The sequence below is a fragment of the Salvelinus fontinalis genome, chromosome 29 (genome assembly GCF_029448725.1).
Source record: "Salvelinus fontinalis isolate EN_2023a chromosome 29, ASM2944872v1, whole genome shotgun sequence".
Taxonomy (NCBI): domain Eukaryota; kingdom Metazoa; phylum Chordata; class Actinopteri; order Salmoniformes; family Salmonidae; genus Salvelinus; species Salvelinus fontinalis.
Window position 1 is genome coordinate 23,177,524 of NC_074693.1, and position 27,994 is coordinate 23,205,517.

The window sequence follows — 27,994 nt, forward strand, 5'->3', positions numbered from 1 at the left end:
GTACCACCTCACACACTGTAACACCTCACACACTGTACCACCTAACACACTGTACCACCTAACACAATGTAACACCTAACACAATGTAACACCTAACACAATATACCACCTCACACACTGTACCACCTAACACACTGTACCACCTAACACAATGTAACACCTAACACAATGTAACACCTCAGACACTGTAACACCTCAGACAATGTAACACCTCACACAATGTAACACCTCAGACAATGTAACCTCTCACACAATGTTACACCTCAGACAATGTAACACCTCAGACACTGTAACAACTCACACACTGTAACAACTCACAAACTGTACCACCTCACACACTGTAACACCTCACACACTGCAACACCTCAGACACTGTAACAACTTACACACTGTAACAAATCACAAACAGTAACAACTCAGACACTGTAACAGCTCAGACACTGTAACAGCTCACACACTGTACCACCTCACACACTGTACCACCTAACACACTGTACCACCTAACACAATGTAACACCTAACACAATGTAACACCTAACACAATGTAACACCTCAGACACTGTAACAACTTACACACTGTAACACCTCACACACTGTAACACCTCAGACAATGTAACACCTCACACAATGTAACACCTCAGACAATGTAACCTCTCACACAATGTTACACCTCAGACAATGTAACACCTCAGACAATGTAACACCTCACACAATGTAATACCTCACACAATCTAACAGCTCACACACTGTAACAGCTCACACACTGTAACACCTCACACACTGTAACATCTCACACACTGTAACACCTCAGACACTGTAACACCTCAGACACTGTAACACCTCAGACAATGTAACACCTCACACAATGTAACACCTCACACAATGTAACACCTCACACACTGTAACACCTCAGACACTGTAACACCTCAGACACTGTAACACCTCAGACAATGTAACACCTCACACAATGTAACACCTCACACACTGTAACACCTCAGACACTGTAACACCTCAGACACTGTAACACCTCAGACAATGTAACACCTCACACACTGTAACAGCTCACACAATGTAACACCTCACACAATGTAACACCTCAGACAATGTAACACCTCAGACAATGTAACACCTCACACAATGTAACACCTCACACTATAACAGCTCACACAATGTAACACCTCACACAATGTAACACCTCAGACACAATAACTTAAACACACTACATATTAATAAGCCATCATACTAATAGTATTCATTAAACAGCACAGCAAAATAAGCGTTGTAGTCAACAAGGACATCTGGGGCTGGCAGTAGCATCATACTAGGTTCATATTAGCAGTATATTAACAGCATATTGGCTGCATTATGTTTCCTAAACCCAACTTCTTTCTTGTAAGTAAAGAAACATGGTTTTCCAGGCCAATACAAAAGCTTGATTACATCACATAACGCTTACTCTGAGCCCAAGACAACTGAATAAAGCAGGAGGAGGTGGTGGGTTGAAGGAAACAGTTCCAACTGACTCATAGTGCCAGCAGCATTTGCATTTGTCCTTGTGGGAAGTGGGAAGTAGGCAGTGACACACATTCCTTTCAGATCCAGATAGAGGGCATTCACCTGGCTCATCAATGTGCCAGGCAGAGTAAAGGCTCTAGTAGTAGAAAGCATCCTGCATCTGCAGAGCCATGGCTATAGGCCTAGAACACACGCAGCCTTGGTCTCATCACCCACCAGTCACTTAGCATTAAATAACTACATCCACCTCTACACTACCCCATAAGAGAACCCTTTGAAGATCCCTTTTTGGTTCCAGGTCGAACCCTTTTGGGTTTCATGTAGAACCCTTTCCACAGAGGGGAACCAAAAAGGGTTCTATCCAGAACCAAAAAGGATTATCTTATGGGGACAGCCAAAGAACCCTTTTGGAACCCTTTTTTCTAAGAGTGTAAAGAAGGCTAACACCAGCGTATCAAAGAGGAACTCTGATAAAGCCTGGTTAATGACTGCTTGCCTTATCATTATCAATTTCCTGGTAGGTTGGAATAGTAGGAGGGTAATGTTAATGTGAGTTCATTAACATTACGTTGGGCTAGTAGTAGCTAACAGTAACAGTAGCGTTGGGCTAGTAGTAGTCCTACCTGTGCTTTCCTCACACTCTCCTTCACCTCCACCATCTTCTGTTCCACGCTGACTCCCGTGTCTCCTGACAGCAGTTTGAAACGCCTGTCCAGCATCTGCAGTGCCTATGAGGAAGGTAGACAGAGGTTACACAAAGTCAAGCTCCCGAACCAGAGGTAAACAGAGCTTTCGCCCACTACTCACCCTATCTCCGTGTGAGATGATCTTGTAGTCTTTGGCAGCCTTAGCAGACCACTTGCGGGCCTCCTTGTCCAAACAGCTCTCCCCCTCAGCACTGGAGCTATGTTGCTTCAGAATGCACACCTTTAGAAAGAACAGGAGAGGTGAAGCTGGGATTATCTCACACACAAAAGACTACATGAAAATATCAACATTTTCACCTCAATCAGGGTTGTATTCAAACAGCTTTGTGGATATTAATTGTGATATAATGGTGTTTACATGGTAATCAAGAACAGTGGTACCACAGTGAGCCACACCTTGTCTTGAGGGGCAACCTGGAAGTGAAAGCCGGCTGTTCTGGTGAAGACCGGGAACTCCTGGAGGAAGATCTGGATGTTCCGTTCTCTTGACACCTATCAGAGAACCAAACAAACACTCTCATTACTGCCACATTGGCACATTATTTCTTACATACCGTAATTTCCGGACTATAAGCCGTTACTTTTTTCCCACGCTATGAACCTCGCGGTTTATACAATGACGCGGCTAATTTATGTTTGGTTTTTTTCTTCACAAGATTCACGCCGCCAAAAAACTGAGCACCGTCACATAATGTGACGTAAATCGAGCGCGCTCAAACTTCCCATCATTCTGATTACGGTAGTCATTTTGTCACCCTCATCATGGCAAAGACACAGAGAAATGCATATGATGCAGCTTTCAACTTGAAGGCGATCGATCTGGCTGTTGGAAAAGGAAATAGAGCTGCTGCACGGGAGCTTGGCCTTAATGAGTCGATGATAAGACGTTGGAAACAGCAGCGTGAGGAACTGACTCAGTGCAAAAAGACAACAAAAGCTTTCAGAGAAGAAAAGCAGATGGCCCGAACTAGAAAATGAGCTTGAAGACTGGGTCAACACACAGAGAGTAGACGGCCGAGGTGTTTCAACTGTGCAGATCCGACTGAAAGCCAAAACAATCGCCACCGCAATGAAGTTTGACTTTCTTGGTAGGCTACTGCTTACTGCTATTTTTTTTATTTTTGTTACAAGCCGTGTTTCGTTAAAGCCTATTTATTTTTGTTATAAGCCGTGTTTCGTTTAAAGGCCTATTTATTTTTGTTACAAGCCGTGTTTCGTTTAAAGGCTGTGTAAAGTTCATTTGTTTCAATGTACCTGTAGGCACTTGCGGCTTATAGACATGTGCGGTTTATTTATGTACAAAATACATATTTTTTTTAAATTCAGTGGGTACGGCTTATATTCAGGTGCGCTTAATAGTCCAGCAATTACGGTAGTTCACTACTTTGGACCAAAGCCCTATGGACCCTGGTCAAAAGTAATGCAATATATAGGGAATATGGTGTTATTTGGGACACAGACACTAGTTCACATGTCTCCCATAGAACAGAACATCAGTCAGTGGTCTGTCTGGCCTCCATCAGCGGTGCCCAGGTGAGGAATGTCACAGCTCTGGGTATTACAGTGGGGCTACTGTCTGTGGAAGGGTTTTACTGTGAAAAGGGCTTCAGTGGATCCCACGCATGGCCTCACCTTGGTGGAGTTCTCGCAGATCTGGCTAAAGTTACTATGCGTTGACCGGCAGGTGTCGATCTCTGTGCAGCACAAGAGAGTGAAGTGTTCTCGGATTTGCTCATACAGGTCACTGTCCAGTCTCTGTTGGGTAAACGACAGAGGTGAGAGCTGGGGTTATAGCCAAAGCCCTGATGCAGTACAAAATCAGAAGTGATTTGAGAAGGAAATGCCCTTTTCTTATTTTCCTATGTTTCAGTCATTCCAATGTTTCAGTCTGAGGGATTTGAATCAACTGATTCATAATGAATTACATTGGTTACTGCAATAACAAGAGTTGAGTCACTGAGGGATATTTCCCTTGATTGAGAGAGAGATACTTTCAAGAAGATTGTTGTGTTATGAATGTTCTGAGGGGAAAATACCCCTGAAATGAATGGTTTCTACTGAGCTGAACTTTTGACTCACCTGATTACTTTGCAAAGGTAAAAAGCCAAAAAATTACATTTGAGGATTTCCTATTTGGGTTCATTTCTGTGTACCAGGTAGTTTGTGCTCTCCACTCTACAGCTAAGACAACCACAATGCGACAGGAAATTATGCCAACTAGCAGTGACTCATCACAAACACAAAGGAAGGTTTTTTCACTGACAGGAGGTACGTCTGAGGGGACTATGCAGTGTGTTCAGTCTTATGACAGACTCATGATGAGAATCCAGAGAGACAGTATGCCGTTAGGAGATGCCAGGTGGTCTTACCCTCATGATGGCAGGCAGCTCTGCAGTGTAGTAGTACTGGTGATGAGAGTTGATGGCAGACAGTGTCAGAAGGTACTCATTACGCACCTCTGTCAGTCTCTGGTCACACTCCCTCAGCCTGGTATTCAGCTGGACAACGGTTACAGGCAGGAGTGAGTAGAGGATAAAATATGTTTCATTATTACAATCAAAATGCATTTGATTTGATTGGTAATCAATAGGCTAAGTGCAAGGTGACTAAGAAGAGTACAATATTCAACAACGCAACTCACTATTCCTACATGTTTTACTGAAGACATTCCTTCATAGTAAAGCATATAACGGATAAAACACGATTTGCCCTTTCAGAAATATGTGTACTCTCTGTGTACTAACTAGCCAGGTGACACTTATATGGCGGTGGTGGGGTACTTCAGCCTATACAGACCTTCATGTGTGTCAGCCTACCTTTGAACTCATTTTCTGCAAGCCTGTCCTAAAATGGAAAATTCCATGGTCACTCTTCTTGAATCTGAAAAAGGTCACATGGGCACGTGATAGAAATAATCAAACCAAGACTCTTAATGACATTATTATGAATAATAATCGATAGACATAAAATATGCATTTCAACCACGTATCTGAACTAAAATGCAATGACTACAGGTTTACAGAACATTTAACATGCCACTAACTGCTCCCTCTCAGATGATGAATAATTTAACTATGGTACAAGTAGCCTTAAAGGCCCAGTTTCAGTCAACAACTTGATGTTCCTGTGTGTTCTATATATTTCCACACTATGAGGTTGGAACAATACTATGAAATTGTGAAAATTATGATTATGCCCTTTTAGAGTGAGAGGTGTTTGAAAAGACCACCTGAAATTTCAGCCTGTTTTGGTGGGATGGAGTTTTGGTCTCCCATGTGACATCACCAGGTGGTACAGTGCCTTGCAAAAAATATTCATCCCCCTTGGCGTTTTTCCTATTTTGTTGCATTACAACCTGTAATTTAAATGGATTTAAATTTCCACGTGGACGGGGATATTGGAAAAAAATTGTAGACTTTCAGGTACTCAACAAGAAGGTCTGATTTCATTACTACTAAAACAGGACCCAGGTGGTAAGTATAAAGATCCAGTGCATTTAAAAAACTGGAGGCCTCTTACACTACAATGTTGTGATGTGAAAATCCTGGCGAAATGCATCGCACAGAGAATAAAAAAAGTTTGACCAGATATTGTTAAATCCTGATAGTATTTTTTTTACATGGACAATATATTGGAGATAATATACAACAATTACTTGAAGCAATTGAACATTATGAAACATCAAAGATACCAGGCCTGGTCTTCATAGCAGATTTTGAAAAGACATTTGATAAAGTACGGCTACTTTAATTTCGGTGAATCTCTTATACAATAGGTTAAAGTTATGTACAGCAACCCCAGATGCAAAATAGTAAATAATGGTTACTTCTCAGAAAGTATTGAGCTTTTAAGAGGAGTAAAACAAGGCTGTCCGTTGTCTCCAAATCTATTTATAATGGCCATTGAATGCTAGCTATTAAAATTAGATCCATCAAAAACATCAATGGGTTAGAAATCCAGGGGATAAAAACTAAAAAGTGTCCATTTATGCCGATGACTCAAGTTTTTTCTAAAGTCTGCAATCGGGATGCCTGCACATTGAAGATCTTGATCACTTTTTTTAGCCTTTTTGGACTAAAACCTAATTATGACAAGTGTACCATATTACGTATTGGATCGTTAAAAGACACAGTGTTTACACTACCTCTACACCTGTTGTATTCGGCGCATGTGACAAATAAAATAACATGTGATTTATAGTTTACCAATAAAATGGGCGGATGGTGAAGTAGACATACTTAGTATTCACATCTCAAAAAATATAAATGAACTTACCACAATCAATTTCAACAGAAAGTTTGCAAAAATAGATAAGATTCTGCAGCCATGGAAAAATAGAAAAATATACCGGTTTCATTTGAGGACCAACATGTTGACAGCTGAACCATGCAGGTTGCAAAATAAATGGGAAGAGATTTTTGATTTACCGATTCCATGGCACATGGTTTATGAACTGGTACAGAAAAATAAACACTTGATTCAACACTTAGAGTTTTTCAATTTAAATTATTATACAAAATTCCTGCCATCAACAGAAAGTATTAACTTTTTCCACATTTTGTTATGTTACAGCCTTTTTCTAAAATGGATTAAATGTATTTTTTTTAAATCCTCAGCAATCTACACACAATATCCCACAAAGACAAAGAGAAAACAGGTTTTTAGACATTTTTGCAAATTTATACCAAAAAAAAAACAGAAATACCTTATTTACATAAGTACTCAGAACCTTTGCTACGAGACTCGAAATTGAGCTCAGGTGCATCATTTTTCCATTGATCATCCTTGAGATGTTCCTACAACTTCCTTGGAGTCCACCTGTGGTAAATTAAATTGATTGGAAATGATTTGGAAAGGCACACACCTGTCTATATAAGGTCCCACAGTTGACAGTGCACGTCAGAGCAAAAACCAAGCCATGAGGTCGAAGAAATTGTTCGTAGAGCTCCGAGACAGGATTGTGTCGAGGCACAGGTCTGGGGAAGGGTAGAGTGACCAGACAGAAGCCACTCCTCAGTAAAAGGCACATGACAGCCCGCTTGGAGTATGCCAAAAGGCACCTAAAGACTCTCAAATCATGAGAAACAAGATTTTCTGGTATGATGAAACCAAGATTGAACTCTTTGGCCTGAATAACTAGTGTTACGTCTGGAGGAAACCTGCCACCATCCCTACGGTGAAGCATGGTGGTGGCAGCATCATGCTGTGGGGATGTTTTTCAGCGGCAGGGACTGGGAGACTAGTCAGCATGGAGGCAAAGATGAACGGAGCAAAGTACAGAGAGATCCTTGATGAAAACCTGCTCCAGAGCGCTCAGTACCTCAGACTTGGGCGAACGTTCACCTTCCAACAGGATAACAACCCTAAGCACACAGTCAAGACTACGCAGGAGTGGCTTCGGGACAAGTCTCTGAATGTCCTTGAGTGGCCCAGCCAGAGCCTGGACTTGAACCTAATCGAACATCTCTGGAAAGACCTGAAAATAGCTGTGCATCCAACCTGACAGAGCTTGAGAGGATGTGCAGAGAAGAATGGGATAAACTCCCCAAATACAGGTGTGCCAAGTTTGTAGCGTCATACCCAAGAAGACTCGAGGCTGTAATCGCTGCCAAAGGTGCTTCAACAAAGTTCTGAGTAAAGGGTCTGAATACTTACGTAAATGTGATATTTCAGTTTTTTAAATTAAAAAAACAGTTTTTGCTTGGTCATTATGGGGTATTGTGTGTATATTTATGAGGGGGAAAAAACTATTTAATCAATTTTAGAATAAGGCTGTAACCTAAGAAAATGTGGAAAAAGTCGATATGCGAGTGCCGGGCACTGTATATGGGGCATACAACAGTCTCAGCTTTGTAGATTTTGCTGCGAAGAGACAGAATCACTAGATCACTTATTCTGGTATTGCCCCTATGTAGCTTGTTTCTAGTCACAGGTTCAGGAATGGTTAAAAAATCACAACCTTCACTTAAAATGAACCTTACAAATAGCAGTGTTGGGCGATTTGGTCAGTCAATAAATAATATGATAATACTCGTAGGAATGGCTTTCAACTTTAGCTCACAATCTGTGGATACTATACAATTAGATAGGTTGAAAATGTATATAAAACATCACAGAAGCTATTTTTGTTTATTTTTGGCCATTTTAATCAAAAATTATCACAACTTCATTTTTACCCAGAAATAATTTGATATTGAGATAAAAACGTCTGCATTGGACCTTTAAGGCTGTCACATGGGAACAAAGCAGGGCTAGAGTAAGAGTATTACTGGAAAATCAATGAAAATAGATATGGTTTCATTTGGGCTTTTGTCTAACACAGGGATGGGCAACTTTGATGGGGATGGGAGCCACAAAAAAATGGAACTCATCATGAGGGGCCACAGTGGCTGGTGGGTCTACGTACCCACATCCATATCCCCACCTTGCGAGCAAAACATTTTAGCAGCCAACCTCGTGGCAGCGAAGATCATTGTTTTTAGTTTTATAGTTAATTTCCTGCAATTCCACACATTTTGCCATGGTGAGGAGAGAAGATTTAGCAATTTGATAACTCAACTGGGGCAGAGAGAAATGTTTACAGTTTATAATATGAAAACTGATGATCAATGGTTGGTAATTCGACCATGCTTACTAAAAGTTTAGATAGCTGGCCGCTAGATAAATTTACCAATCTAAAGGAAAGTTGCTGACATGGGCTAATTTAGTGACTGCTGATGCACAACCACATTTTGAAATTGCACCTTGTATATTCTATTATTCTAACTCTCAACAGTAAGTTGAGACCCCGACTGAGTCCCCCCCCAAAAAAATAAAATACATTTGAATTAATTAATCTTTTTAATTGTCTACAAAAGGGGGACCACGTGCCGCATGCCACCAGTTGCCCATCCCTGGTATATAACATACAGTATATGGATGGATATTGCACACTGATCGTAAAAACAGACAAACTCCATCCCAAATCAACCTATTCCCTACATAGTGCACTACTTTTGACCAGGCTCACACTCACAGACTTACTTGGCCTGTGCGTCAGCAGCTTTCTCCCTGGCCACGTTAGCCATGTGACTCAGCTGGTAGTATCTCTTCTTGACCTTGTGGAGCTCTCGTAGTGCATCCACTACCTCACCCTGTACCCTCTGCAGCTGCTCTAGACCCTGTAGGGCAACACAACACATCATATTATTACAATGTAATACAACAATATGCATGGACGGAACAGCGTATAGGGGTAACTGAAGGAGGAACAACCTGCATTTAAACTATGTCAAACTGTCTCTAGATGGACAGATTCAACAAATCCAATAGATTCAATGCTGGTTACGTTGTGCAAAAGGCATTGTTTTAAATGATAAATACTGTCCGTAGTTTAACAGTGCATGTAGCGTGTGGAGGTCAAGGCTGTAAAAGTGTAAGGGGTTTTCCAGGGTTTTCCACTGCTTGAATAGTAACCTTAAGATCACAATATTTTCAACGCTAACAAGTGACTCACGTTCCTACTTTGTTTGATTCTCTGTCATTAACAACAACTACCACAAAGTAGCATAAAGGTCGAGAGGAAGTCGTCAGTAAGTACTGATCAATTTGGTGCCTTTCCTAATAAGGTATAGAGAAAATGAAAGACTTTGGCTGTTTGTGTTAGATTGTCTTAGAATGTATTTCCCTCCTCAAGAAAAAGTGAATGTATGACATGAGAAAACCTCTGGTAATGAGTTGTGTGGTTTTGTGAATGGAGGCATTGTGGGCTTCATGAAAACTCCACTCAAAAACGACCTAATTTGTATTTTTTCATGATGATGTGGCAAGTGACGCTTCCTGAAAGACCAATAATCTAGAAAACTTCACTGCTGACATGCAAAACATTTTTAGTACTGTATCAAGAGAGGACTAATGGAGAAAAAAATATATATATATTGTTTTGGAGTGGATTTTTTTCTTTAAAACAACATGCTCCGGTTACATAATTTAATCATTTTCATAAGGAGGAAGCTATCATAAGCTACACTCTCTTTTAACCTATATATGTGTCGGGGGGCTAGGGTCAGTCTGTTATATCTGGAGTATTTCTCCTGTCTTATCCGGTGTCCTGTGTGAACTTAAGTGTGCTCTCTCTAATTCTCTCTTTCCTTCTTTCTCTCTCTCGGAGGACCTGAGCCTTAGGACCATGCCTCAGGACTACCTGGCATGATGACTCCTTGTTGTCCACCTGTCCATGCTGCTGCTCCAGTTTCAACTGTTCTTCCTGCGGCTATGACCTGTTCACTGGGATTACTATTATTTGACCTTGCTGGTTATTTATGAACATTTGAACATCTTGGCCATGTTCTGTTGTAATCTCCACCCGGCACAGCCAGAAGATGTCACGCCCTGGCCTTAGTATTCTTTGTTTTCTTTATTATTTTAGTTAGGTCAGGGTGTGACATGGGGAATGTTTGTGTTTTGGGTGTTTTTATGGTAAAGGGGTTGTTGGGTATAGTATATGGGTTTGTGTGGAGTACATGTGTCTAGTGTTGTCTATGTATGTTTAGTTGTCTAGGAGAGTCTATGGTTACCTGAATGAGTTCCCAATTAGAGACAGCTGAATTCGGTTGTCTCTGATTGGGAGCCTTATTTAGGGTAGCCATAGGCTCTCATTGGTGGTGAGTAATTGTCTATGTCAGAACGTTTGTAGCCTGTTGTATGTGCACAACGTTTATTAGCTTCACGATCGTTTGTTGTTTTGTTAGTTTGTATTAAGTGTTTCGTGTTTATTTTTCGTCATCTTTAAAATAAAAGAAGATGGCTTATTTTCCTAAAGCTGCGTTTTGGTCCATCAATCCGCCACACGATCGTGACAGAAGAGGACTGGCCACCCCTCATAGCCTGGTTCCTCTCTAGGTTTCTTTCTAGGTTTTGGCCTTTCTAGAGAGTTTTTCATAGCCACCGTGCTTCTACACCTGCATTGCTTGCTGTTTGGGGTTTCAGGCTAGGTTTCTGTACAGTACTTTGAGATATCAGCTGATGTAAGAAGGGCTATATAAATAAATTTGATTTTGATTTATTTTTAAAATTTGGGAGGTCTACTGAAAATCTGAGTAGATGAATTCTAGTAGGCTTGATGTGAGTGTGTGTTCAAGCTGTGGATAAATCAAACAAGCTTTCACAGACTCGAAAACCATTTCTACAAAATGTTCTCAGCTTAGTGAAGCCTGATGAAGAAAATGTACAGTTGTGAATGCTGCACTACTTTTGTGAAAATAGTTCACTTGTCTAAAAACATGCATTTTCTTCTATCTGGTTACTCAGACTAAGCTGCACTGCAATGTGAATCGTACATTATTTCAGTGCATCCTCCAATAAGCCACTGCACAGCTCAGCTCACCCTCTTGGCCTTCAGCTCCTTGGCTGCCCTCAGGCTCTTCAGAGCGTCGGCAGTGAGTGAACGATATCCGTCGGCCGCCGTGAGACGACACACTCCACTCTGTGCCGTGGCCTCAATCAGAGACCTCCACACAGCAAACACACTCCTGGCAGTATACACACACACAGAATGAGAGCGGTGTTATTACACCAGCACTATGGCATCCCCTGATGTTAGACTGTGTGATTAGTGATGGGAGCATCTTCAATCATGAATAATTACAGTATTTGACAGATATTTCCTTCATATATGTCTATGAAATGCTGAATGCAACTTGTTTTACAAAAATTGGTGGTTGGAATGGCTGAGAGTAAAAAGGTCATTAACATGTAGTGGGATCAAACTATCAAGCTTCTGATAGGTTACCCAGAGTGCAAAGAGTCTCCCTTGCCTCTTTGCCAGTCTTTCCTCTGGAACTGTATGGCCAGCCTCTGAAGGGCCTTAGAGAGAAGGATATGTTTTATTAAAGATGATAGGAAACACAATCAGGGATATTTCATTACATTCACCTTATAAACCTTGTTGTAACCCATAAATATGAATTTGGTTTGGAGTGCAAGTGCAGGCCCAGCCTAAAGTGAACACGTCTTGTTTTTGTGTACAGGATAACATGTAGATTTGGAGCGAAATGCAGAGTTTTTTAAATCAATACTAGAAGCTCTGCCCTCGAGGCCCCTGGTGGAACATCAACACCCCAGTGAAAACAGCCCTATCCAGTGTTCACTTCCTGTTTCAGATTAACTCACTACCGACTTCAGAGAAGTGATCCAGGAGCTTGGCTCAGAAACACACTGGCTCCTTCACACCAAGATATCAAATAGCAGAGCTGCTACACGCCAGCCACCAGTAGTACTAAAGCCACAGACCACTTTTATTCTGAACTTTTCAGATGTGGAGGGATCGGTTCACAGGCCCTTATTTCAGCATCGCCACCCTGCTACATTCCCCATGGTGCAAGGGTCTGAGGTGAAAACACTGGTCTGAGTGTGTAGGTTAACATTATTACAACTGTTAGACCTACTCCATAGGTCCAATGTTAATGCATTGTTAACAACCAACAGAACCAAGGGACAGCACCACAGGACACTCATTTCACTACGGAAACTAACTAGAAACCACAATGGTCAGAGGCAAGTTCAAAGTCCACGGCAACAAGTGGATAGGAGACTCAATAGGAATGCTCTTATGTCAGACACTACAGGAAGTTACTACAGTAGATATAACCCAGCTAGGCATGTTAGAAAAGGAAAAGGGTCAGTTCAGTGTATCTGAAGCAGACATTTCCACAGCCATTTAATGAAGTTATCAGCTTATCAAACACCCTATTATGTAAATCTTATCAGAATGACGTACACCATGGATGACTCCATGGGGAAACATCCAATGGAACATGAGAACTACAGTACAATATGCGACATCATTATCTCTGTTTTTTCTGGTTCCTGAGACAGATGCATACTGTGTGTTGTATTCCCCTGCCTTGCTTATGGACAACACCAAGGTCCCTGAAATACACACTAATATCTGAATCAATATCTGAATGCATTCCATTTCAAAACATTCAATATGAGTGCTTTCAGTAATGCTTTTAAATGTGGGGAGGAGGGTGGTAAGAGTGTTGCTTAAAATAGTTGTTGTGGGGATGCTACCAAAAACACTCTGAGAACAGGTTAGTGTCCAAATACTCCAACCACATTTCAGCTCAATGATACGCCACTCTACAAGATGTCCCAAGGTCATATCACATGGTTTACTGCCCCCCATCACTGGAGAGGTGAACATAAGACACGGACATACACCCAACTGGGCACAGATGTCAATTCAACGTCAATTCCACATTTCGTTGAAACAATGTTGATTCAACCAGTGTGTGCCCAGTGGGACCTGACCACGGCTTGTCAATCAGCATCAGTATTATGAGAGGCCTCTCACCTGACTGTACTCTTGTTCTATGGCAGCACGCTGTTTACTGAAGGACCTGGACAAAGAAAAATAAACATCACATCTAGGATATGTCAGTGAACTGCATTTAGACAGTAATTATATCATCTATCCATCTATATCTATATATATATATATGTATATATCTCTGAGAGATAATTGTCAGAGAGCATTAGTCAGCATATACCTCTGTAAACACCCAGGAGGCCTGACCACATGCTAGACATCTGAAGATTTGTTCATAAATCCTTCTGTTTCACTCAGCATCATTAGTGTCTATTGGTTCTTGTTGTGATTACACTGGAGTCATACACACAATATTATCAAATATGTACAGTATGTATTATACAAACACATGCTTCTGTAGGATGGGGAGAAGGGGGAACAAGCAGGAGCAGGGTAGGTTAGATGGAGTAGGGGGTGGGACAGTGGGCCAGGGTGGAGTAGGGTGATGCAGGGTATAGCAGAGACAGGTAGGGAGGATGGGGCAGGGTGGGACAGGATGGTCACACCTGATGTCCTCCAGGAGTTCTACCTCCTGCTGCTGTTTGCTCTGCAGCCGCCCAACTTGCTCCGCAAAGGCCATCTTCACCTGCTGGGTCTCCTTCACCTGTCAATCAAAACAGTGACACATACCTGTATCAGGACCGGCCAGCACCGGGACTAAATCAAATCAAAGTTTATTCGTCACGTGCACAGTGGATGTCAACAGTACAGTCTATCCAGTCAATAAAAATAAGTGATTATAATTATCAGTGAGGTCCAAAAGTATTGGGACAGATAAAATGTTTTTGTTGTTTTGTCTCTGTACTCCAGGACTTTGGATTTGAAATGATACAATGACTATGAGGTTAAGGTGCAGACTGACAGCTTTAATTTCAGGGTATTCTTATCCATATCGGGTGAACCGTTTAGAAATGACAGCCCTTCTGCTACGTAGTATTCGAGGGGGCAAGGACTCTACAATGTGTTGAAATTGTTCCGTAGGGATGTTGGCCCATGTTGATTCCAATGCTTCCCACAGTTGTGTCAAGTTGGCTGAATGTCCCTTGGGTGGTGGACCATTCTTGATACACACGGGAAACTGTTGAGCATTAAAAACTCAACGGCATTGCAGTTCTTGACAGAAACCAGTGCAACTGGTACCTACTACCATACCCCGTTCAAAGGCACTTACATTGTTGTGTCTTGCCCATTCACCCTCTGAATGGCACACATACACAATCCATGCCTCAATTGTCTCAAGGCTTAAAAATATTTCTTTAACCTGTCTCCCCTGCATCTACAGTGATTGAAGTGGATTTAACAAGTGACAGTCCTGGTCAGTCTATGTCATGAAAGTGTTCTTAATGTTTTATACACTCAGTGTACAGTTGAAGTCGGAAGTTTACATACACTTAGGTTAGAGTCATTAAAACTTGCTTTTCAACCACTCTACAAATTTCTTGTTAACAAACTATAGTTTTGGCAAGTCGGTTAGGACATCTACTTTGTGCATGACACAAGTTATTTTTCCAACAATTGTTTACCAACAGATTATTTCACTTATAATTCAGTGTATCACAATTCCAGTGGGTCAGAAGTGTACATACACTAAGTTGACTGTGCCTTTAAACAGCTTGGAAAATTCCAGAAAATTATGTCATGTCTTTAGAAGCTTCTGATAGGCTAATTGACATAATTTGAGTCAATTGGAGGTGTAGCTGTGGATGTATTTCAAGGCCTACCTTTAAACTCAGTGCCTCTTTGCTTGACATCATGGGAAAATGAAAGACATCAGCCAAGTTCTCAGAAAAAAAATTGTAGACCTCCACAAGTCTGGTTCATCCTTGGGAGCAATTTCCAAACGCCTGAAGGTACCACGTTCAGCTGTACAAACAATAGTACGCGAGTATAAACACCATGGGACCACGTAGCCGTCATACCGCTCAGGAAGGAGACGCGTTCTGTCTCCTAGAGATGAACGTATCTTGGTGCGAAAAGTGCAAATCAATCCCAGAACAACAGCAAAGGACCTTGTGAAGATGCTGGAGGAAACAGGTATGAAAGTATCTATATCCACAGGAAAACGAGTCCTATATCGACATAACCTGAAAGGCCGCTCAGCAAGGAAGAAGCCACTGCTCCAACACCGCCATAGCAAAAGCCAGACTACGATTTGCAACTGCTCATGGGGACAAAGATCATACTTTTTGAAGAAATGTCCTCTGGTCTGATGAAACAAAAATAGAACTGTTTGGCCATAATGACCATCGTTATGATCGGAGGAAAAAGGGGGAGGCTTGCAAGCCGAAGAACACCATACCAACCGTGAAGCACGGGGGTGGCAGCATCATGTTGTGGGGGTGCTTTTCTGCAGGAGGGACTGGTGCACTTCACAAAATAGATGGCAGCATGAGGCAGGAAAATGATGTGGATATATTGAAGCAACATCTCAAGACATCAGTCAGGAAGTTAAAGCTTAGTCGCAAATGGGTCTTCCAAATGGACAATGACCCCAAGCATACTTCCAAAGTTGTGGCAAAATGGCTTAAGGACAGCAAAGTCAAGGTATTGGAGTGGCCATCACAAAGCCCTGACCTCAATCCTATAGAAAATTTGTGGCCAGAACTGAAAAAGTGTGTGCGAGCAAGGAGGCCTACAAACCTGACTCAGTTACACCAGCTCTGTCAGGCGGAATGGGCCAAAATTCTAAAAACTTATTGTGGGAAGCTTGTAGAAGGCTACCCAAAACACGTTTGACCCAAATTAAAAATGTAAAGGCAATGCTACTAAATACTAATTGAGTGTATGTAAACTTCTGACCCACTGGGAATGTGATGAAAGAAATAAAAGCTGAAATAAATAATTCGCTCTACTATTATTCTGACATTTCACATTCTTAAAATAAAGTGGTGATCCTAACTGACCTAAGACAGGGAATCTTTACTAGGATTAAATGTCAGGAATTGTGAAAAAATGAGTTTAAATGTATTTGGCTAAGGTGTATGTACACTTCCGACTTCAACTGTATATGTGTATTAAAGTAGTCAAAAGTTATATATCTGGTTCCATATTCATAGCATGAAGTGTATTATCTGGTCCCATATTCATAGCATGCAATGACTACAACAAGCTTGTGACTAGCAATGATGGATGCATTAGCAGGTTGTTTTGGTTGTGTTTCAGATTATTTTGTGCCCAATATAAATGAATGGTACATAATGCATTGTGTGATTTTGGAGTCACTTTTATTGTAAATAAGAATGTTTCTAAACACTTCTACATTCATGTGGATGCTACCATGATTAATGGATAATCATGACCGAAATGTGAATGATGAGTGAGAAAGTTACAGATGCACAAAGATCAGACATGCTAACCTCTCACCATTACCAATAACAGGGGAGGTTATACATTTTTGGGGGAGTATGATATTTATGGGGGTGAGAGCGAGGCGATGTGATGTGGCTTAAATGCCAGTGCCAAATTTTTGTCCCAGTCCGCCTCTGGGTACATCAGCTGAAGACTTCAGTCTGAAGGTCAGAGTCAGCAACATCAGCGAACTAGTAACGTAATGTGCGTAACCGCGACATTCAAACGAGTCTACAAAGAAAACTAACGGGACTGTAGCGACTGTGTTGACTTCAAAATCGGGGGTGTGAACTAGGTTTCTATTCAAACGTTGATCGACATGGTAATGGCTCTATAGTAGAGGTCGACCGATTAATCGGAATGGCCGATTAATCGGGGCCGATTTCATGTTTTCATAACAATCGGAAATCGGTATTTTTGGGCGCCGATTTGCTGATTTTTTATTTTTTTTTACACCTTTATTTAATCTTTATTTAACTAGGCAAGTCAGTTAAGAACACATTCTTATTTTCAATGACGGCCTAGGAACGTTCTGCCTCGTTTAGGGGCAGAACGACAGATTTTTAACCTTGTCAGCTCGGGGGATTCAATCTTGCATTGATTACATTGCACTCCACGAGGAGCCTGCCTGTTAGCGAATGCAGTAAGCTAAGGTAAATTGCTAGCTAGCATTAAACTTATCTTATAAAAAACAATCAATCAATGACTGTCATTGCTCCAATGTGTACTTAACCATAAACATCAATGCCTTTCTTAAAATCAATACACAAGTATATATTTTTAAACCTGCATATTTAGCTAAAAGAAATCCAGGTTAGCAGGCAATATTAACCAGGTGAAATTGTGTCCTTTCTCTTGCGTTCATTGCACGCAGAGTCAGGGTATATGCAACAGTTTGGGCCGCCTGGCTCTTTGCGAACTAATTTGCCAGAACTTTACGTAATAATGACAACATTGAAGGTTGTGCAATGTAACTGAGTGTGGCATCCATGAGTCTAAATGAATATTTACACTCATGGATGCCACCCGTTAGATAAAATACGGAACGGAATAAAAGTTTTGTTTTCGAGGTGATAGTTTCCGGATTAGTCAAAGGTATATGGTTTAGAGAGAAATAGTCGACGCGTTATAATTCCTGTAATAACTTGCGGCTGAATTTGAAAGGGGTTCCTTCGTTATTTTACCATTCATGTCTTCCATAGAGAATGTCTTGATCTACTTCAAATAAGGTCTGTGTTTCGTGCAGGCTTAAACCGCCTCGACGTTTTGATACCCGTGTAAATCTCACTAGGATAAGGTAACGTTTGTCAACATATTTTCATAAATGCACTCTACAATTTTTTTTATCTTCGCTTCTATTTAGCCAATATTGATCAAATATTGTCCTATGGTTATCTACACAGTTATAAAATTGGCACGGTGATGTAAGCCTACACGAAACACAGACCTTATTTTAAGTTAATCTAAAAATATCCTATGGAATAAATGAAGGAACCGCTTTTGAGATTTTGCTAGGTGTCATGGGAATTATGACTCGCACTTTGGTTGTGTCACGTTCTGACCATAGTTCTTGTGTGTTTTACTTGTTTTAGTGTTGGTCAGGACGTGAGCTGGGTGGGCATTCTATGTTGTGTGTCTAGTTTGTCTGTTTCTATGTTTGGCCTAATATGGTTCTCAATCAGAGGCAGGTGTTTTGTGTTGTCTCTGATTGGGAATCATATTTAGGTGGCTTGTTTTGTGTTGGGATTTTGTGGGTGGTTGTTTCCTGTCTTTGTGTTTTCTCTGCACCAGATAGGGCTGTATCAGTTTGCCACATTTGTTATTTTGTTTTGTAAGTGTTCACGTTTATTCGTCTTCATTAAATATGTTGAGCACAAACTACGCTGCGTCTTGGGCCGATCCCTGCTACACCTCCTCTTCAGACGAAGAGGAGGAAGGCTGCCGTTACAGGTTGTCAATTCTTACCATGCCCATTATTAAAATAGGATTTCCTGCATATAGAAATTAAAGTTTTGTTTTCAACATTCATCACAGGTAACTTAAACTCTATTTTTATTCAAACAGTTGAGAGTATTTGTCTCCTAAGCAGACTCTTCAGTATCATTGTCACTTCAGAGCTGTGTGCATGTGTGTATTTATGTATTATATTAAGTTAAAATAAAAGTGTTCATTGTTCATTCAGTATTGTTGCAATTGTCATTACAAAAATGTGTGTATGATATATATATATATATATATATTTTATTTTTTATTTTTTAATAAATCGGCCGATTAGTTGGTATCGGCTTTTTTGGTCCTCCAATAATCGGTATCGGTATCGGCATTGAAAAATCATAATCGGTTGACCTCTACTCTATAGTATTGGAGAAAAGTTGAAAAAAACTGACCCTCCGTTACATCTTGAAGTGTCATGTCATAACATACAGCACACATAAAGCAACTATTTCTGTCTTACAATCTCTCTCCACCAGGTGTAGAACTCCTCTCATCGTTTAAAAACAAGAAATGGGCAGTGACTGGGGTAAGGGGGGATACCTAGTCATTTTTTTCGTCATCATTGCATGCGATCATCATTCTCAAAGCCGCTGTAGCACCGCCCTTCGACACAAATCTTCAAATAGGTATGTAATAACACATTATATAAACTCTTTATAGTGTTTTATTTACATTTTAGTCGTGATAAGGTGATAAGTTGGACAGATCGAGTTAAAAAAAGCAATTTTCCCACACGACATCTGTCCTCACTATCACGCATTAGTGTCGCTTCCCCACCCACCATTTCTTTTTAAAGACCCGACAGGCTCATTGCCTGCTTGAATTATGCAGAAACGGGCAGTGTTTAGGTCATGTAATTGATTTTATTGGAAAGGGGAGAAATCGTGCTTTACAATGGTATTGACATTACAGTTGATCTGGAAGTATTACGTTTTTGGGGCGCTAAAATAAGGGCAATTGTACGGACCAAGGCAATGTACGAGTTTACGTTAGCCACTTAGCTCCGACACGGAGCCAGTACATGCACTATGTTAATTCATTAACTCTCTACCGCTCTCTCTCTCTCTCTCTCTCTCTCTCTCTCTCTCTCTCTCTCTCTCTCTCTCTCTCTCTCTCTCTGTGTGTTATTGTGAATTGTGGGCATCAGAATATAAGAAATAGCAGAATTAAGGGTGCAAAATGTGCCTTGAGCATCATAAGGATGCTGACATCATTACTTGGAACCTACGAAAATGCCACAAGTGAAAACGACCAAGTTCAAATTAAGACTACTTCACAGGAGTAGGACTTTTCTATACATTTTCTATTATACAGTTCAGCTCTTGTGAAATAATTCGCAATAACAACTTACATTTTCAGAAACTTCACAGTTATGTAAAATGTAGTCTGGCAAATGAAAATAGAATAGGTACTTTCGGAGGTACTTTCAACGTATTTCAACATCTCTATGGCATTGCCACTTGCCACAGTTCATGTCGTTTGACATAATTGTGAAGTTAAAAAAATGTAAGTTGTTATTGCAAATTCTTGTAAAATTCTTACCTTTCTGGGAGGAGGTTGCATTTTCGGATTCTTTAGCGTCTCCTTTTTATTGTAGCGCAATAGCCTACTTCCCGAATGCTTTTGACACACTACACACTAAAGCATCTCTAGGTAGGTGGAGCATTACGTTGGACTAGCTGTTTTACATGCTCCAAACCTCCCTAATGGAATAGTGCCACCTAGCGGGCACTTATAATGCTGTCCTCCAAGAGTTTCACTTTTGATCGCCAGTAGCCACATAATTACGCTGTTAAGTTTTTTTGTTGGAGAGAAGAGCCCAGGAAGGTGGCATGAGAAGCTACCTAGGTATGAAGCCACATCAAACAACTCAAGTAGTCCAATGTCCAAAAACATCCAATGATTTCTTTGTTTATTACATTATTTGTATAATGTTGGTTTAGGATGAGATAGAAATTGTCTTTGTTTCTAACCACTAGAATTGAAAGATCAACACCAGAATGTAAAGGTCACCCAATGATATGGCTCTAATATTCTTCAGACAGATTTATCTGTGATGCACTTTGCCATACATAGACCTACATTCAAACCTAGGCTATAGTATCTAATTTACTGGTAATTTCACAATCAGGTCAATACAGGAACAGCAAACGCAGTAGTAGATATGTCTTCCAGGTGTTAATCGAATTATTAGCAATACAATTTCAAATTGATAAATAGTGAATAAAGAAATGATAAAGAAAATAATATAGAATCAAATGTTGTTATAGTTGATCAGTTGGGTGTAGAGCGGAGGTGTTGATAAATTCGAACACTTGTTTCAGCTGCTGCAGGAACATCTTTGGAGACACCACTGGTTCACAGTGGAGGGCCAGCTGAAAGCCCTTCAATGACAGAGAATAACACATACATCTGGTAAGATCTTTGTAATTGTGAGCAATGTTACAGTAATTTCATGGCGTTTCAGTTATCTCTGCCATGTCCAGAATGGCATTATAGTCTAAGAACAAATCTTTTTTTTAACCCCATTTTAACCCCCTTTTTTCATTATATCCAGTTGGTAGTTACAGTCTTGTCCCATTGCTGCAACTCCCGTACGGATACGGGAAGGAGCCATGCGTCCTCCGAAAACACGACCCTCTGCACTGCTTCTTGACACACTGCTCGCTTAACCCGGAAGCCAGCCACACCAATGTGTCAGAGGTAACACTGTACAACTGGTGACCATGTCAGCATGCATGCACCCGGCCCGCCACAGGAGTTGCTAGAGCGCATTGGGACAGGGACATCCCGGCCGGCCAAACCCTCCCCTAACCGCTAGGCCAATTGTGTGTCGTCTCATGGGTCTCCCGGTCGCGGCCAGCTGCGACACAGCCCGGGGTTGAACCCGGATCTGTAGTGACGCCTCAAGCACTGCAGTGCTTTAGACCGGTGCGCCACTCGGGGGGTCCATCTAAGAACAATTCTGTACATTTTTAACAATTCTGTGTATGTTGAGGGGAAATAACTTACCTTGGACCAATGAATCCCTAATCTTTTCTTCAGTAGGCCTGCGATACGATGCACACTCTGCAGTGACTCCAGTCCCTGTTTGAAGTAGTCTGCTGTGCATGTTCCCTATTCAAAGTAACAGAAGAAAATATACACATTGCATGACATCCCACTGGGCACAGACGTCAATTCAATGTCTATTCCACGTTGGTTCAACGTAATTTCATTGAAATTGCGTGGAAGCCATGTTGATTCAAGCAGTGGGATACCTCTACTGTAACTCCATTTAACATTTTATGTTTCTCTTACCACTGATGTGATGGGGATTTGGAGACACTGGCATTTTCGATCCTACAGAGATAAGTAAATGTTAGAAAACACAGTTGACAGAATTGTTTAATACAACAATTGTACTGCAATACATACATCTAGGTCAACATTCCTTTAGCAGACACCAATCCATCACATTAGGACTGAAAATACTGTGATATGTATTGGCAGGTATCCTAGTGGTTAGATAGTTGGACCAGTAACCAAAAGGTTGCTGGATCAAGCTGACAAGGTTGTTCCCCGGTAGGCTGTCATTGTAAATAAGAATTTGTTCTTAACTGACTTGCCTAGTTAAATAAAGGCTACATCTTTTTTACAAAAAATGTAAATGAGACAACACAACCAGGTTTTGCTAATTGAAATGAGAAACCAAAGGAAGTTAGTGCAGCCTGTGGTGGTAGGCTATATTGTATCTGTGTGTATTCTGATTGAGATAAGCAATGTCACAAGACAGATTAGAGATGCTCTAGCAGCTTTGCTTTTCAAAAAGAGGTGTGTTTCATGAAGTGCACAGCGTACAGAAGAATCAGACTGGCATGTCTAGCACTGAGATTTGTTTAACCTAGAGTACATTGAAGTGAAGAATAGATTGAGACAATTATCCAAGATTGTTATGGACTCACCATTCCAGTTGTGCTGCAGCCTTCAGGACAGTTCTGTGGTTCAGGACACAAAGGTAACATTGATTACATTACATTCATCTCTAAAAGTTGTCTGGACTTAAACAATTGTTGAAAATGTTTTTGTGTAATAATAACTGTCTTACCTTAAGTGCCTCATCAATATAAGATTTTATATCTTTAGCATGCTCCAGAGATCTTCCTAGGCGTTGTACTGGAGATGAGGAGGCCAGGCTAATCATCATTGAGAGCAGCAGAAGTATTGTACCTTTATGTATTGCCATTTTTCTATTGATGAACCCAAGTAGACGACTGGTTCCTAATGACTTGGTTCTGGACCTGTGTGGCAGCATTTAAGAACCATTGTTGAAATTTCCAAGCTTTTGGGGAATCCCTGTTGCCAGTTTTCTCACTATAATTATTTGTCATACTATATTCTCCCACACAGGCAACTTTAGTTTGATGCCATGGCATGAGTCTGTGTGCCACTGTTAACCACATATCACTGAAATCATTTGTGTCATTTCCTTGGGTGATCTTCCACCTTTCTGGCAGGAACAGTCATTATTTACTACTTAGTAGTTTTATTATCTAAACTATTCATTCATTTGCATAAAGAGCCTTTGACAATCTTACAGACTTGTAAGAAAATCAGCACCCCATACATTTTGACATATCATTTTAAATGGGCAATCGGCGATTGGAACATACATTTTTTTACTTAAAACTTAATTACACTACACAATCAATTTGATGTTATTTTAATGGACAATAAATGTGCTTTTCTTTCAAAAACAAGAACATTTCTAAGTGACCCCAAACCTTCGAACGGTAGTGTATATACGGTATACTTTCGAACGGTAGTGTATATAACAATATTAGTGATATATTAATGATATATTCTTGTGTATTTTATTTTATTCCTCGTGTTACTATTTTATTTTTCTTTGTATTATTATTTGGGAAGGGCTCTTAAGCAAGCATTTCACGGTAAAGTCTATGTAACAGTATAACTTTACGTCGTCCCCTCGCCCCGACACGGGCGCGAACCAGGGACCTTCTGCACACATCAACAGTCACCCATGAAGCGTCGTTACCCATCGCTCCACAAAAGCCGCGGCTCTTGCAGAGCAAGGGGAAACCCTACTTAAAGTCTCAGAGCAAGTGACGTAACTGATTGAAATGCTACTAGCGCGTACCCGCTAACTAGCTAGCCATTTCACATCCGTTACATCTACACAAGTTGTAGTCGGCGCATGTGACATATACAATTGGATTTGATTTTATATATATACCCTTTGATCCTTGAATATTGTTAGAATGTGTGTGTACTGGTAGCAAAGTCAGGTGCAGGAGAGCAGAGATTTGTGAACAGGCGCATACTTTATTTAGGCAAAAGTGCAAAACGCGCAAAACAGTCACAAGAATTATGTTTAACAATAAACATCTTCGTGAAAAATAACACGGAAAAAACAAGCCAGTCTGGCGCGTCAACAATACACACGTAACCCAAACAATCTCACACAAAGACATGAGGGGGAACAGAGGAATAAATACATGCAGATTGATTGGGGAATGAAAACCAGGTGTGCAGGGAACAAGACAAAACAAATGGATACATGAAAAAAGGAGCGGCGATGGCTAGAAAGCCGGTGACGTCGACCTCCGAACGCCGCCTGAACAAGGAGAGGAGCCGACTTCGGCGGAAGTCGTGACAAATATAATTTATACATGCCTCATGAGCTTAGTTCAACTGTAGCACCTCATCAGAACCCAAAAACATAAGTTTGTTTTATTCCATTGTATACATTTTTTTAACTCTCAACAAACACAATATAGCCTCAAAACATGGTAAAAACTATATTTGTGATATCATTGATGGTCAATCCTTGAATCCATAGCTCTGTCTATGAATTTGAGAGTGGTTACATTTCTTCAATCCCATCCCTCAGCTATTTACTAAAACAGTGGTGGGGTAAACACTTGTATGAACTGCAGATTCCCCTTGAACAAAAAATGTCAACCTTTGGCTATAAACAGATGTTATCTTTTACTATACACTGATGCATGCTGATAGATGGTAAAATTGTTATCAATCAAACATTATTAACCATATCAAACACAACACTTGGCTTTCCCTGTGATGAGCCGTTTACAGAAAATGATGATGCCCACACCAGCAACGTGCTTTTCAAAAAAAGTCACTCTACCCATCAACCTGAATTACTGACATGCTAGGAAAAAGCGAAGATAAGAATTTGGGTTGAAGAGGTTATTTTCTTTGAAAGCAATAAAAAACTGCTATGTCATTGTGCACAGACCCAATTTATTAAGGAACACTGTCGTTGAAATAACTCTAAAAGGAGTCAAAAAATAACAATTAATTTAAAAACATCATACCTGTTACAGTTATATCACAAATTTATATATTACACTGCATACAAGATGTTAATGGAATGGAATTGAACATACAGTAACATCAGTTAGTTTACTTCCTCAGCTCAGTCTAGTTTAACAAAACACTTTTATTAAACAATAGTAAGCTATATTCTTTAGATTAGACTATGGTGAGCTATATTCTTTAGATTAGACTATGGTGAGCTATATTCTTTAGATTAGACTATGTTGAGCTATATTCTTAAGCAAAGAGTTAATTTCCTTCAATTCTACACATTTTGCCATGAACGGAGACAAGATTTTGGCATTTTATAACTAATTTCATGCAATTCTACAAATTTTGCCCTGAGACGGAGAGAAAAAATTGCAGTTTTATAGCTAATTCCCTGCAGTTCTACACATTTTGCCAAAGGGTGGAAAGAAAATGTTGCTGTTTTTAATATGAGATATGAGCAAGCGTGACTAACAAAATCAATGGGGGCCAGCCAGGCGATAATTCAACCATGATTAATACAAGTTCAGATAGCTGGCCGCTAGACTAATTTACCAATCTAAAAAATGTTAGCTAAAATGGGCTAATTGAGTGACTATCAGTGACTGACATAAATGAGAAAAAAACTGCTGATGCACAACCAAAATTTCGAAATTTTATTGAATTGATCAGCGGGCCTATGAAAGCGGCGTCTGCGGGCCGCCAGTTGCCCATCCCTTCTATAGTGTAACATTTTATTTTACAAGATAGATCAAGTTGCCTGGATTCTAGGTCTAGTCCTGGACAATGTACCTCCATGAGGCACATAACACATAGCAGGGAATTGGTACTGGCTGAAGATCCAACATTGTTGACCATTATGACACAATATAGCAACTCCTCTACATCCTGTGTTGTGCACTGTTGATGATGAAGGGGATCCAGAGTTGATATAGCTACTCCTCTACATCCTGTGTTGTGCTCTGTTGATGAAGGGGAGCCAGAGTTGATATAGCTACTCCTCTACATCCTGTGTTGTGCTCTGTTGATGATGAGGGGATCCAGAGTTTTCCTTTTAAACTGCGTGGTGCATGATGTCTGAGGGTTGAATGTTGATGAGCTGTAGATTCTTGACCCAATAAAGGGGATTTAAAAATGGTCTCTTCATTCAAGGAACTCGCTCTTCAGGCTTCCTTCACTGTCTGAAAAGTTCAGCAGCTCCTCCAGCTCATCCCCTGTGTCATCTTCCTCCTCCTCTGCCTCCCGGGACATCTGGGGCTTCCCCTCACCTTTCCCTCCCAACTCCAGGTAGCCCTTGGCTGTGGGGTTAGGCCCTCCGCTCCGTATACCAGCCTCTGCCTTAGCCTTTGTGCCTTGCATCGTGGACGTGTGCTCCTCCCAGACTGGTGTACCCCCTGGACTGCCGCCTCCTGGCCGTGTGCCTGCCTCTGCGCTGGGGGCTTCTGCGCTGGGGGCCAGTGACACCGCAGACTTGCTGGTACACAGCCCCATGAAGGTCTGCTTTTCTTGTGCAAGCTTACCCTCACTATTTCTCTCACACACTCCCTAGACTAGTGATGCACTGTGCGTTCTTGATGAGACTGGCTAAAACTGGACATTACTACTGGTGTCTGTGTTGCTTCCAAGAGAGGCAGAGGAGCACCCTATTCAGTATTTTCCATAACAGCCGTTTTGAACAGAAGCTTTTGTTCTTCGGGTTCAGCTGGGCTTCAGAGAGCCCTTGACTTAAGACTAGCATCAAGACAGCTTGCCAGGGAAGTCTGTTGGTCGCAGTTCACCTCAACTCTCAGAGCACACACCTAATCTAAATCATAGCATCTTTATACTTATCATGCAGTGTTATTCAGACTATTTGTAAATGCTATATTGGACACAATTTCTCTAAAAAGCTTCCAAAGGTGTGCTATTAACATTTCATCCGTTTTAAATCAATATATACATTGATAAAATTGAAGAATAATTATTGATGTAGAATTTAATTCATTACAATTATATGGATTAGGAGTCAGGTATAGTTCACAGCTATTACTGTCTCATGGACAAACACATGTAACAATTACATGAGATTATAATTCTGGGTTTCCAAGATTACACAACTACAAATGAGCTGTTTCTCTACTCATAATTATGTTTATAAAGTGAATAATATACCTTTACCGTGTTATTTATTTTTCTCTGAAAGGAGAGAAGAGGCGCTTATCTATGACCACAGGTGATGTAACGCTCGTCGTTAGGTGGAAGAGAGGAGGACCAAAGAGCTGCGTGGTAAGTATTCATGTCTTTTTAATAAGCAACACAGAACACTGCAACAAAACAATAAACGAAGAATAACGAACGAAACAGTACCGTGTGGCGAACAGACACTGACCCAGCAACAAACACCCACAAACCAAAAGTGAAACCCAGGCTGCCTAAGTATGATTCTCAATCAGGGACAACGATTGACAGCTGCCTCTGATTGAGAATCATACCAGGCCGAACACAAAACCCCAACATAGAAAAACACACATAGACAGCCCACCCCAACTCATGCCCTGACCAACTAAATAAAGACAAAACAAAGGAAATAAAGGTCAGAACGTGACAGTACCCCCCCCCCCCCCCCCCAACGGTGCGGACTCCGGCCGCAAAACCTGAACCTATAGGGGAGGGTCTGGGTGGGCGTCTGTCCGCGGTGGCGGCTCTGGCGCGGGACGTGGACCCCACTTCACCATAGTTTTAGTGCGCCTCTTCGCCCGCCTCCGTGGCC

General features: G+C 40.9%; 1 protein-coding gene and 1 long non-coding RNA gene across 2 annotated transcripts in view; one reads left to right on the top strand and one right to left on the bottom strand.

Annotated features, from left to right (window-relative positions):
- The window catches only part of LOC129827620 (F-BAR and double SH3 domains protein 1-like), a 31,821-nt gene extending 11,270 nt beyond the window's left edge, over nt 1–20,551 (bottom strand). Inside the window, exons 1-12 of the mRNA XM_055888625.1 lie at nt 20,458–20,551; nt 14,079–14,176; nt 13,558–13,603; nt 11,992–12,065; nt 11,587–11,731; nt 9,246–9,382; nt 5,039–5,102; nt 4,592–4,720; nt 3,855–3,977; nt 2,619–2,714; nt 2,323–2,442; nt 2,139–2,243 (exon numbers count right to left, since the gene is read on the bottom strand). Of these exons, the coding sequence (XP_055744600.1) occupies nt 2,139–2,243; nt 2,323–2,442; nt 2,619–2,714; nt 3,855–3,977; nt 4,592–4,720; nt 5,039–5,102; nt 9,246–9,382; nt 11,587–11,731; nt 11,992–12,065; nt 13,558–13,603; nt 14,079–14,176; nt 20,458–20,478 (1,158 nt within the window). The 5' untranslated portion in view covers nt 20,479–20,551. The remainder of the gene's footprint in view (nt 1–2,138; nt 2,244–2,322; nt 2,443–2,618; nt 2,715–3,854; nt 3,978–4,591; nt 4,721–5,038; nt 5,103–9,245; nt 9,383–11,586; nt 11,732–11,991; nt 12,066–13,557; nt 13,604–14,078; nt 14,177–20,457) is intronic.
- Nucleotides 19,455–27,511, top strand: LOC129827622 (uncharacterized). The gene is made up of 4 exons (XR_008755193.1): nt 19,455–19,541; nt 21,240–21,330; nt 21,473–21,618; nt 27,428–27,511. It is a non-coding gene; the product is annotated as an uncharacterized LOC129827622 (long non-coding RNA).
- The last annotated feature ends 483 nt before the right edge of the window (nt 27,512–27,994 follow it).